Source organism: Paralichthys olivaceus, chromosome 10 (assembly GCF_024713975.1).
Source record: "Paralichthys olivaceus isolate ysfri-2021 chromosome 10, ASM2471397v2, whole genome shotgun sequence".
Lineage (NCBI taxonomy): Eukaryota > Metazoa > Chordata > Actinopteri > Pleuronectiformes > Paralichthyidae > Paralichthys > Paralichthys olivaceus.
In genome coordinates, this window is record NC_091102.1 from 11,114,506 (window position 1) to 11,128,050 (window position 13,545).

A 13,545-nucleotide genomic window follows, 5' to 3' on the forward strand; every position below is an offset into this window, starting at 1 on the left:
GTAATACATTCCAACTACATTGGTATAGTCCACTGGGGCAGTTATCAAGTGAAAAACAATTTCTATCAAAGTGTTACGACAGTTTTGCATTAAAAACAATGCATTCACTTGGAGAAATGTGTTTAGTGACTACACAAGGAGCAGCAGTAGGAAAACAGCATGATTATTGAAACATACTGAAGTGAGATGGATGGTAAATGGAGCCCACTGATTTACTCCGTCAACTGGCTTTGTGTTTTTCTTGTAAAATTATATGCACAGGAAAGGAAAGCTCAAGTACATTGTTGAGCCGTGGTTCTATTTTGCATGGTCTAATCTGATCGATGGTGAGCATGTCCCCCAGGCCCCGCTGAGATCTGAGAAGCCACCAGGCTCATGCATTTGAAAGGCATCTGTTTATTTTCAGAATGCAAATGCAGTCCACCTCAAAGGCTATAAGCTGCAGAGAACACACAATGTGAATGTGCTGGAGTGCTCTGCCGGGGGGCTGAGGCCCCACTTATGTCAGGTTCAGGCCCACCCCCCCTACACCCCACCCATCCAACAAACCCCGGCGGCCACACACAAACACTTTTCTAAAGAGAAAGACAGCGGCGACGACGGAGAGGCTTTCCTCACACCGAAAACCATGTTTACCCATTCTGCAGCGTTATTTACAAGGGCTTTAATGGAGGACATTTACACAAGGTGTGCAGGCGACCGAAATGCTCCATGTGCCAGATGAGGGCAGCCCTTAGGGAAGCCAGGGGAAACAATGCCAAATCTCCTCCTTCTGCCCTCCTCTCCCCTGCCCCTTTTGGCACCCTCCCCTGTCCTCCAGTGAGAGGCTCCAAGGAGGGAGTGGAGGGGGGGGGGGACCCGGGAAGGTTAATGTGCCCACTTTGATCTTCGTCAAGGCACACTGAGTAAGAATTAATTTACATTTCAGATGAAAAGGTTGACAGTATAAAAAGGCATCTTGTTTCTGGTATGTGAGAGCTGTGTAATAGGCCAGGAATTTGAGAGAGGAAGTCGTGAGGAAACAGAAGGGATAAGCCCCTCTCTTGCCTTTACTGGGAAAGAGATGAAAGGAAAAGAAGGATCTCAGTATGCACTGTTCTCCTGAAACATGGGGACCAAATGCTGCCCAAACTTTCAAAAGCTTTCCTTTATGCATTATTAATTAATTATTACTGTTTCGTGGGCCACTCATTGAGATCAAAAAGGTGTTTCACAAAGATGCAAGGTTTTTGTGCCTTTATCCCTTTTCTCCTTTTGAAAACGTAGGAAAAAATGGGATTAATTTTTCCACCGGACACGGGTCCACAGTACATGAGAAAATTCCAGAGGCCTACATTTGTATGAAGAGCTTCAGAGGAAAATATAAACAGTTTATTACCTGACTGTATGCGGACAGCGGCCTCTCCGCGCTCCTTCTTTATTTGCTTGAGGTTCTGCCGAGCAACGTAGCCCCTCCAGGCTAGAGAGAGAGAAAGAGACAGTGTATGTGTGTGTATATGTGTGTGTGTGTGTGTGTGTGTGTGTGTGTGTGTGTGTGTGTGTGTGTGTGTGTGTGTGTGTGTGAGAAAGAGAGAGATTGCTGACCTACCTCTGTGAAACAAAATAGACGGCATATACTACACAAGATCCCACTTCAAAACACTGCTAAACCAGGTGGCAGAGGGATGGATCCCTTTGAACTCTCTGAGGTCTTATTGTCTGCTCTGAAGCATTGCTCTTAACCCTCGCAGGTCAAGCTGTGGTTATCAAACTCATCTCTTTTATGAAGACTCACTGGTGCATAATAGACTCCAGGTCGTTAAGAAACCAATATAGTCAGAATCACTTTGAATTGGCACCTGTTTAATTGTTACAAGATAAAAAAGAATGTATTCCTCCATGTTGTATATTTTTTTTATACACATCAGAATAATTCTCTCTCCAGTGTACCTGACTGGATGATGATGGCACCGTGGTTTCTCTTCTTCTTCTGTTTTCGGTAACGTCGGGCGCCCAGCCAGCCTTTAGTGTACGCTTGCAACACCACAACCCGAGCGATCACCTCCCGCAGCAGCAGGTTGAGCTGCTCCACATGGTAGTACCTCAGAAACACCTGACAGGACATTCAGACCAGGTAAGAACTTCCTAGTATTTAATTATTTGAACTGCATTAACTGGATTAGACAGTTCAACAGCCTTTCTGTTTGTATTATTGTATGTTTTCTTTTTCTTATATAAAATTATGCACAGGTAAATGTGATTTCTTCACCATTTCACTTCTCAGGTGTTACCTTTGTTTTCCCCAGTACCCAGTCCTCTAATTTGGCTCGCTGCAGGATGGAAACAGCGTTCTCTATGCTGGTCTCGGGCATCTGGTGAGCCCGAAATGCAAGATAGTAATATCTGTGAGAGGAGGAAAAGTAAAGGATTCATTATTTGATTTAATGCGCTTAGAGCACTTCAAGAACAGTGTTGGATTGTAACTATAATAAAAAAATTATGATCAGATCGTGAAATAAAGTTTAAAAAACGTTTAAACTTTTAGTTTCATGTTTCACTTTACTAGTTTTGGAAATTTAATGTATTAATTAATTAAATTACATGAAAATAGACAAAAAAAATGTTGTCACATGAGGTGATTGAAACCATTGTTGTGTCTGTAAGCTAAATATGAACATACTATGACACTACCTTGCCGCATCTCTTAACTCACAAATTGCAGTTGTGAATCCTGCTCTGTTCAAAAACCAAAGACTGAAAAATGACAAGCTGCGACTCTGCAGCTCCTGCTAGTTTACTGTTCTGACATGAGTGGTAGTGATTTGACTATAAGTGAAAAATGAGCCCAAAATGATGAGATTTCCCATTATTATAACTTAAAATTTTACCCCAATGCTCCGAGTCTGCATTAGTAAAGTATAAATGTGAAATTTGTGATAATTGAATGACTAAATAATCAAGATGTGATCTCAGAAGAAACCTGATGCGATTCCTCAGTTTTGGAAGCTTAATCACAGACATGTGGCTCCTCCTCAGTAAATGACAACAGTTACAAGTCATTTTACCTGACCATGTTCAAAGGGAGTGACTGTGAACTTTGCATACAACTATATTGAAGCACCACAATTTGAAAGTCGGCTGCTCAGTCTGAGGAGAAAACCGAGCCTGACTGAGACATGAGTCTTCAACAGAGACCCATTGTTGCAGCTCTTTTGAACGGATCATCGTCTCTTATTTCAGTGACCACAGACGATGCCCATCAGCCTCAGCCTATCATTGTGCATCAGCTTCCTTGCATGTTTTATCGCTGAGGGTGTCTGGATCCGTCCCATGATCCTCTAGTTGTAGTTTACAAAATACCAGCATGGGACAAAGTGGCTCTGGCTGTTTGCTCAGAGGACATCAAGGTTCCAAAACTACCGGTTAATCTCTAGTGTTCTGGTGTTGGTCAAATTCGAAGAACAACAAGAAGAAGAAAAACTTCTTTGAACTCCTCGTACCCGCCTCAGTCTACACCCTTTCATTCTAATTCCTGTTGATACCTGTTATTTCTTTGATGGTAAATACAAAGCACTGCTTGGCAACATCAGACGAGCCTTTGATATGAGCGCACAAATTGAAATCAGTTTTCACTAAAGGTGCAGTTTAGCCATTCGGGTCTGTCTGTACGACTTCTGGGAGGCTCAGATAGGATGATATGGATTCAGTGGTGAGGTTAAAATGTGGTCTGAAGCGGTAACACACACACACACACACACACACACACACACACACACACACACACACACACACACACACACACACACACACACACACACACACACACATTTTCAGACATAAGCTCAAACTCTCTTGACTCACATATAAAGAACGCTGCAGGAGATCGTGTGGGTCAGCTGTGTTCACACAAACAGAAAAATGTCTGGCATATTCAGGTGAGAGGTGGCGTCTGGGTAGCGCAAGCAAGAGACAGGACATGACGTATACATTCCGTTGCGGAATGTTTTTATTGAGAGCACATCAACACCAGCTTTAGCTCCTATCAAAAAAAGCTCTCGGACCTCATTGTCTTTCCCAGTTGGCATCTTCTTTGGCGTCTTTTATGTGTATGGATCCTATTTTTCATCCTGACATATCTGTTTTCTATTTGTTTGTTTTTCCAGTTTTTTATCTCTCACATTAAAGAAATGTCATCAACATGTCCACTTGCTCGCAGTGAATCCTCCGGATAATATCCTGCTTTATTCACACATGGGCTCACATGATCCAGAGTTTTTACTAGGGTGCTGACAGGGGAAACTCCTGATAATTTCAGGAGAATATCCAGAGTTCATCTGAAAGCAGCTATAAAGTGTTGTGAGGAAAAACCATGTGGTCATTCAAAGAGCAAATTTCTAAAGCTTCACTAAATCAGTGAGACTGGCCGACCAAGTTTTTTCTCTCCTAGAGGCCACAAGCCCAAATTAATTAAATGTTACATCATCTTAAAGTCGGCACATTAAAAGAGGCTAGAATATTTTTCAAAGGAAAATTGATCAGACTTAAGTTTCCTTGAATTTTCCCACAGTTGTGACTAAAAATGTGTATTTGTTTTTTGAAGGGGCAGAGAATGTTTAGGTTCACTACTTTCTAAGTCTGAACACAAGTGTGCAGCATAGTTACCGGATCCTGTCCCACATTCTTAACAACAAAAACAACACCCTTACATAATGACCCCCTAATGAGGAAATCTTGTTTTAATTGTGTTCTAATATATACCAATGGGACGAGGAGACTACATTAGAGCTTTTCCAGGTCACTGAGTTAAAGAACAAACTCTTTATGAATAGTAAAAGGAAATCCATTAAAATGCATCACCCCTTATAATCACAGTTCCTCCCTGTTTGAGTTTTATCCATATTCTCCAGACTGGAGTATCCACCCAGTTACAAGAGCTGTAGGATTTAGTCTTGCACTATCACTAATGACTGCCAATTAGTCTGCCTCTTGCTCTGCTCAACTTGTACCCCTATCTAATTAAAGAACCTGTGTTTTTGTGTGATGCTGAGCATGGCTCACTTGTTCTGCACTGTCTCCAGGGTTATGCCGGCGCTCAGCATGCGTGCATGCCGGAGAGAGGATGTGCCGCCTGCTTCCACGCCGCTCTTACCTGTTGACAAACTCTTCGAACAGGATGCGGTGGGAGTAACCCTGTCGACGGATGTTCACCGTCTCCAGAATCCCGGTGTAGCGCAGCTGCACCATTACCCGCTCCTTGCAGAAGCACAGCGCCTGCCTGTCATCATTGGGTTTGATGCAGCGCACAAAGTGTGGCTGACCCACCACCATTTTAGACAGCAAATCCATCAGGGAGTACTGTAGAAAAAAACAGATGAGACAACAGTAAACAGTAGGCAGGGGCAAGAACACAGGAGAGCAGTTAAATTAATTCATGTTATCAAAGTCTGGTGCTATGATACAGTTGTGATGATTTGCACATCAAAGGGAAACCTTCTTCCAGATGAAGATGTGTTTCATTATAGAGTTTAAGGTGAATAGTAACTGGCAGGATTAATCAGTCCCAACGGGATTGAGCAAAGTTTTTTGTTCTCATATAACGAATGTAAATAACTGATGATTTTTGTAACTTGGGGGAAACAAAATAAGCTGAAAAGACTTTATCACCATACAAAGTTCTAATGGTAAATGGACTGCATTTGTATAGATAGTAAGTGGATTGCAGTTATATAGCACTTTTCTAGCACTGCTATAGCTGCTGGTGGTGATGTGCTGTAAAAAAAATGTGACTCTACATCATATCCTGCCACCTGTTCTATCCAGGTGCCACCCCTCGCCTGAACGTTTCAGATATTTTCCTGTTGTGACCATGTTTGACCTAAACAATCTCCTGCTGCTTTCTTCATATGTTAAAGAAACTACGTAACATGTCCATTCCCAATTTTTCAGACAGTGCAGGGACCAGGGATCGAACCATGCCACCTACGTATCCAGCAGACATAGATTAAATAGAATAGATTTGGAGAAGAACTTTTGAATACCAGACAAAGTTACATCCCATTTTGACCAACTCCTTACCCACTAGTAAGTCAGACTTTTGTTGCTGACCAGTATCACCTCAAAGTAAGTACATTGTTATTACTGAATGTATATCTGATCATAATGTGGTGGGAAGCCAGTTGTCCATGTTGTTCTCCAGAGAACTAGTTACTGTGAGTTTTAATGAATAGTAGAATTTCTCAGAATATCAGAATATCTTTTATCTCTCTAGCACATAACACATGTACTTTATAATGGTTGTATGTTCTGTGATAGCTGCTGGGAGAGTGACAGAGAATGGACACCTACACGGAAGTAGGAGGCCACTGTCTGTCTCCTCATGTTGGTGGTTTCTTCTGGGTGCCGCATCATCTCCATGGTGTCCACCTGGACACAAACATTCACTCTGAACACACAACATTGACAAACAGGCCGGACTCAGGCCGGGCGCATCACTGTAAACCAGGCAGATTTAAATGAGACGTCGTTTATTTGCAACCTGACGTCCTATGTGGGCTATGTAGAAATAAAGGTATTATTACAGCAGGTCTCCTTCCTCTAAATGGGCCAGTTGGGAATTCACAGCTGTACTAACTGTGCCGTCTGTATAGCACAGCCCCATAAACACTTAAAGCTAACAATCTAGAGAATAATTCCGCACTGCTGTGGGGCATGGGAAAATTGTGGATCGTTCTGAGTAATGAGACTAGCCGTCACCGAGCAGACAGTCATCCTGACTACAACGGATTAACGAGGACACAATATAAGCTTTCTAATGGCCTTCGCAGTTCATGGCTTCATCAAAATTAATGATGCAGTGTATATTTTATGGTAAGTCTACGTAGCAAAGCGTGTATGTTAATACTTGATTCCATCCTCTCACAGACACAGAAGAGGTATGTCAAACGTTATCTGCTTTACATGAACAGAGGAATCAGATTCTTTGAGAATCATTCAGAACTACCGCTATCTGGGGCTAACTCCCACGACTCTTAACAACCGCAGCACGACTTGAATTTCCAAACTTTTAGTAAGTGTCACTTTCTGTCAACTTCTACCCCACTCTGATTGAGAGCATGACGGCATACATATTACATCAATCACACCAAGGCGATATTAAAAAAGCATTTTCTTGTTAAAGAATAACTGAGTAGGTACTTAGTGGAAGTTCAACAAAGTTGTTTTACTAGACTCAACCAAAATTGTGTCTTGTGTTTGTGTTTCATATTAAGTATTTCTATAAACTTAAATGATTCATCATTAATATAACTTTGTTTATATCAGAATTGTGGCTGTGTGGAGAAAATAAATTTTTTCAAAACCAGACTGTAATTGAAGATAGAAGAGTGAAGCAAAGTTAGTGAAACAGAGTTAAAGTCTCAGTTTAGATCAAAGCGCTGTTCGGCTGATTTCAGTGAATTATGTATTTCTAGAGAGTGCTGGCAAGTTAAAAAAAAAGTCTGTTATTAAGAAAAAAAAGGTCTATTAAGATAGATTTTTTTATACCAGAATTCTTACCTTCAATAGGTATTTGGGAGACTTTGAGTACAGCACATGTTGAGGAAATAAAGGAAGAGAGAAATGGATAGACAGGAAGTAAAGAAGTTGTAGTTCGTCTTTTTTATGTAAAACAAAAGGTGATCTGTTTTTTCATTAAAACAGACCAAGTTATTCAACAACAGCCAAAGATATTTTCACTTTCAGAAGAAATAAGATTTAACAAGATTTAAAAAGTAAATCAGAAATGAAGTGAAATCAGAAGAAAATTCAAATTTGAAAAAGTTTGTTGCGATAACTGTGATCACACAAAAAGTTACTCAAAGAAACTCTGCATAAAAAAATCACAGAATGAACATGATTAATGAATATTAATATATTTTCAATGTGCTAGTTTAAGTTACTACACAAATAATTATTATAGAATATTATCCTAATAAAAAACCATCATGGCCTCTTATTGAAACATGTACTTTAGTGAAGCTGCTGTTGTGATTTTTAGATAATATACAAAAATAATCCTTAAATTTTATAATACTTCTCTGCCCGTAAGAGCAAAACAACTCAGTGATTCTGAGAAACGACTTTCATGTCGTAGACACCAAATGCCAGATGGCGATGCTGCATCACCACAAGCAAGACAGCAAACATAATAGGGGAGTCAATTAATGTGGTATGCTACAGAGTGCAGCTTTTTACTGGGTTTCTTATGGTGTAATGTCTGTCAGCAACAAATAATTTCAAAAAAAGACAAAACAATATGCTATCAGATGTGATGATTTGTGCCACAGGAGCACATGCCTCACCTTGGTGCGTCCTGAACTGAGCTGCGGGGGCAGAGATCTGGAGGCGGCGGTGATCCTCACCCTGGATGTTGCCAGATTTCCTGTTTAAAATAAAACTTAAATCATTCGAAGTAACATCGGGACGAGCTGTCAGAGACTGAATGAAGCAATTATTGTGAGTGAACTATCTGGTGTTTTGTGTGACTTTCTTTTTCAATATACAAGATGAAATGAAAAGTAAGGTGAAAAACTCCACTACTGTACAAATACAGTTATTATTATTACTGTATTAACAGTGTTAGTGCTCATATGCAGCTCAGTAAAAGAAGACAGTTCAGAAAAAAGCCTAAATCTGAGCTGAATCCCATAGACTCAGGAGTGCAGCTGCGTGCACAGCAGTTCAACAGCCCCACACACAGCGGAAAGGATATGAACGTAGCATATGCACGACAGTCTGAACATTTCAAAGTTTCTGCACAAGATGTCCAAATGTTTTCTCTGGCTATATCTTCAGAGGCTAAACTGTGATTAATAGCAGTGAAAGAAGCCTTTGAAGCAGGATTGGTGACATCAAAGTCCTAATCCATGGGTGGCAGGATTTTTATAATGAGTGGGAAGTATCTTAACACATTTCAAAGGGTTTACTCCATGAATAAACAATAGCTGCACAGATGTGCCACACACACCTTTAGAAAAATACGTCTGCAGACACAGGAGGCAGCATTACCAGAGCAGCCGTGTACGGCAAGAAGGAAAACCTTTGTAAGTTTTTAAGATAAAGCTGAAGTGACAGGCCAACAATTGTTCTAGATTTTTCAGCCGCACACAGCCCAACTTCGAAAATGCAAATGTGCAGTCGGCTTTCCTCTATGTAACTTCAAGACTCAGACGTCAGTTGTTGAGGACATGGTCTGACAACGAGCCAGAAACTTAAAACACTGGATCAGTGCCTGCCTTCCTCAGAGGACCCGCGCTATCAAGTGTGTGGACGCATCAATCAAGCACTGGAGAGATCAAAATCAATTTATGATGGATTAATTAACAAGCAGACCACTTCTAACTTTAGACAAAGAATGTCCCTTTTGTGCCAAAGGTTTTGGCGCAAGGCACCAAAGCAATGTGATGTCTCTCTATCTCTCACACACACATACACACACTTGTCTTTCATTAGTTGAGGACACTCGTTGACATAAAGCATTCTCTAGCACCTTACCCCAGCTTTCAACATCATAGCTAGATGACTACTACTAACCCTTACCCTAAACTCTAACCTAGATTTAATTTTAACATAAACCTTAAAACGTTACTTTCCAAAAGCAATTTTAACATGTGAGGAAATGCAATCATGTCCTCACAACAATGGTTTAAAACAAAAATCTCTCCAAAATCAAAGGCGTACACACAAAAACACACTTGTCATTCATTAGCTGAGGACACTCACTGACATAAAGCATTCCCTGGCCCTAAACTCTAGTTTTCCATTTTACACCTAAATGCCTAAATAAAGTCTAAAACAAAGTTGAACCTCTGAAAAAGGCCTTTGAAGTTGTGCCACAATGTCTTTCATTAGTTAAGGACACTCAACACATTCCCCGGTCCTTTACGGTAGCTTTCATTATTACAGCTACATGCCTACCACTATCCCTTACCCTATACCCTAACCTAAAACTAATGAGAAGACCCACCAAAGTGCCCTTACAACGATGTTTTAAAGCAAAAATGTGTCCACAAAATCAAAGGCACAAAAGGCACAAACCTTGCACATCTGTCTTAGGGAGGACACACAATGCCTAATTCTAATGGTTACCCTAAAAGTGAATCTTAACCTTCAAACAACCCATTGAAAAAGTGAAGATGGGCAAGGGAAGGGAAGTCTTGGCTCAAAATGGTCCTCAGAAAGACATCTGTGCAAGTACACACAGGCATACACATGCACACTGCTTTAGTCAAAACAACCAAAAACATATGATGTGGGAGCACTTCAAAAGACTCTTTTAAGCTAGCAGTGATGCTGCTTTTAGCTTTTGACAGTTATCTGCTAATTTTTATTTATTTATCTCATTTATTCTGCTTTTAATACATTTTGCATTTGGCAAACTACACAAGATACTCTGGGAAACATGCACTTTGTATATTTGTTACTAACATGCTTGAAAACGTAATCACATGTTCAGAATTTGGACCTAAAAATAGGAGAAAGTGTAAAATATGGTTACATGGAAATGTGATCAGCTAATTGGTCAATTTAAACGTACGTATGAGCTTGTATTATGTTTAGGATCGCAGGGACAACCTCAAAACAGCCCTTCAGCACAATCCACACAGAAAAAAAAATCCACACACAAAAAAGTATGATCTTTGAGAACAGGAGCCGTTAAACTGTGTCGGGTACATTACCAGCACACAGGCAGGGAGGGCCCCGCTCCAATTAGCCCAGAGTAAAGCTGGATGGATTAATTGGAGTGGGTCTTGTGCAAATGAAGTGCGCTCTCTCCTCTCCCCATTAGTGCTGCTGGGCCAGATCATCTGAGCACATTTGTCATGATGAATTAGCGGCTGCGAGTGGAACGGGCCCGTGGAGTGTCACTGTGCTTTCACGCCTCTCACTTCCATGACACCATCAAGGGGAGATGAAGGGGCTGCGCCACGATGAGAGAAACTATGACAGTTGTACCTAAGCCGCGCAAACGGCCACTCGCTGCTTTCTTCGTGTATTCCTTGGCGAGTCGTATTAATTCATTCTTCTGGCGGGTTTCATATCCCCTCCTGACTCTATGATTAGAGCATGGGTTAATAGTCAGCATCCTCAAAGATTTCCGCCCCCTGAGACTTGAAACCAAGGGAACACCTGTGATGTCCGGCCTGAAAGAAGACCTTCTAATTTAGATACAGTGGGGGACTTGTCTAATGATGTGGATAATAATTATTCAAACACAGACGAGTGAGAAAAAGCCAGATTTATTCTTTGACAGTGGATTGGGTTTGAGAAAAGAGTATTTTTTTGTTACAACTAGTGGCAGTTCTGACTTTTGTGCTCTTGAATGATGAAGATAAAATGAGGGAGAAGAGACATTTTAGTGTAAAAGGTTAATAATTAATAGAGTAGAGCAGTGAATATTTCCCATCAGGTCATTCATTCTTGAGAAACAGGAGGTGGAGGAGGGTCCCACTGATCGTTGTTGCTTCATGCATGTTGCTCTTGGCATGGACTCCCAGGACAAACACAGAGCAGTGTGTGTGTGTGTGTGTGTGTGTGTGTGTGTGTGTGTGTGTGTGTGTGTGTGTGTGTGTGTGTGTGTGTGTATGGTTAGTGCAGAAAAAAAAAGCCTTCCTTGGCATCTGTGCATTCACTTTGAAAATTAAGCCCAGCAAGAATCCTGTAGGAAAAAAAAAAGCTAAAAAGCTCAAGCTGGCAGTTGTATTGGGGTTCTATTGACAAGAATAGTCAATGTGCTTGGGATTAAAAAGCAATCCCGCGTTCAATATGACACCTCCCTGCACGCTTTTATGAGTGCCAGTGTGCGCCTTGTACTTCAGAAGCTGTGGATCGAGCTGTCGACACGGGGGACAATCAAAGTTGTAAGAGAGTGCAGCCATCTCGAGCTGAGTGAGCAGAGGCTTGCTGGATATCTCCGCCACTCTCCCGCTCTCTTTTTTAAAACATGTGATCTAGAAACTCAACTCAGCAACCAAGCAAATGAGATTAAAGCACCCGTAACCCCCTGCAAACCCTCCCCGCCACCCTCCATAACCACCACCGTTTATGCCCAGAGATGGCTCGGGGGGCTGTTGATTTAAATGCCATCCACTATACTGTCAGAGCAGATCAATCATAAAAAAAGCATGGTGTAATTGGCTTTTAGTGACACAACACAGTGTTGAATTTATCAAAGGATGTTGTACCATGTGACTTAGGAGAAGCGACTCCTCACTATTGATGTGCGGGGCCAGCGAAAATCCCACTGCTGACTCAAAAAATAAAAATTCTCCAATGCCACGATTAGGAGAGAAAATGAACAAAAGTATGAGTTGGCGAGTGTGAGAGTGGAAGTCTGCAGGAAGACTGCGGTGTCTGTCCACTGGGATGAAGAAAGAGGCTTCAGCTGGGAGAGAACAAAGAGCTGAAAGTGTCATATCGCTGGGAGAAGCCTGTCACATCTATACAGGAGCATCTCCTCACATGAAGGGAGATGCAGAGGGTCGGAGAGTGGCAACGGAGGCTTCATGTGAAGATATAAAACCAATATGTAAATTGTTCCACAAACATGATGACCTTCTTTGAAATATCAGATTTCTTAGAAGATCAGCTTGTTTGTTAACTCACACTTTTCAAATAAAACTGAAGAATGAGGACGGAAATTCATGCCTGAAATCTTAACACTCACAATAAATATGAGAGGAGTTTGGCCTTATTCTATTGTCTTATAATAAAATTCACAAAATTGCTACAATTTGATTAGTGTAATGCTGGAGCTTTCATAGTATTTTTTTCTGCAGTCTAAAGCTGCTTTCAGATGTGCACTGAACTCCGGAGATCTTTCACAGTTTCTCTGGAGGCAGTGTATGTGTTAACACAAATGTCCAAGTGAACGACTCCAGAGTTTCTGCAGACTTTCTCCGCCTGGCCCCGAGTATATAGTCTGCAGAAAATCCACAGAATCTGTTGTGCGATCATCTGAACTGTCCATCATTTCCTTGTAAGTCCCACTCATCAATTACATGTTTGTTTAATCTTTGCTATGCGTTAGCCACTCTGATAAAGGCTGCTAAAATGCTCCACAGTAAGGATGTAAAAGTAGTAAAAGTAGCAGTACCATGATTTGTAGTGCATTATATCTGAAGAGTTTATCGTGTTCTGTATGAAAAAGGCTCATCTGCAAAGTTACTAATAAGAGTAAATGGAAAGTACAATGTTCACCACTGACATGAAGTAACACAGAGGTATCTCAAAGAGTACTCAAATACAACATTAGAGTAAATGTACTTGATTATTTTCCACCACTAGTTAAACCAGTTTGCAATGTTTAGTTTTCTTAATGAGACATGTTCAAGTCAGACTCATCTGCTTTTATACGACTTTAAAAGGATGACAGATTAAAAACGCTCACAAGTACGAAATCAATTCCTTAAATCTCTGGACTTTTCAGCCTGATGACATTATTTCCGGCAGTTGGAGTCTAATACTGGTGATTTTTCTACATACAGTAAAAAATTAAATCCTCGCAATGATAAATTAAAAAAATCAGGA

At 40.9% G+C, this 13,545-nt stretch overlaps 1 protein-coding gene across 12 annotated transcripts in view; it reads right to left on the reverse strand.

Annotated features, from left to right (window-relative positions):
* Positions 1 to 13,545, reverse strand: part of myo3b (myosin IIIB) — a 61,650-nt gene that overhangs the window by 18,985 nt on the left and 29,120 nt on the right. For 10 of the 12 annotated variants that reach the window (XM_069533025.1, XM_069533029.1, XM_069533033.1 and 7 more), the window contains 7 exons: positions 8,319 to 8,398; positions 7,534 to 7,554; positions 6,325 to 6,402; positions 5,129 to 5,334; positions 2,271 to 2,382; positions 1,930 to 2,092; positions 1,379 to 1,459 (listed from right to left, as the gene is read on the reverse strand). In XM_069533025.1, coding sequence (XP_069389126.1) covers positions 1,379 to 1,459; positions 1,930 to 2,092; positions 2,271 to 2,382; positions 5,129 to 5,334; positions 6,325 to 6,402; positions 7,534 to 7,554; positions 8,319 to 8,398 — 741 coding nt within the window. The remainder of the gene's footprint in view (positions 1 to 1,378; positions 1,460 to 1,929; positions 2,093 to 2,270; positions 2,383 to 5,128; positions 5,335 to 6,324; positions 6,403 to 7,533; positions 7,555 to 8,318; positions 8,399 to 13,545) is intronic. The other 2 variants (XM_069533030.1, XM_069533028.1) reach the window with 1 other exon arrangement.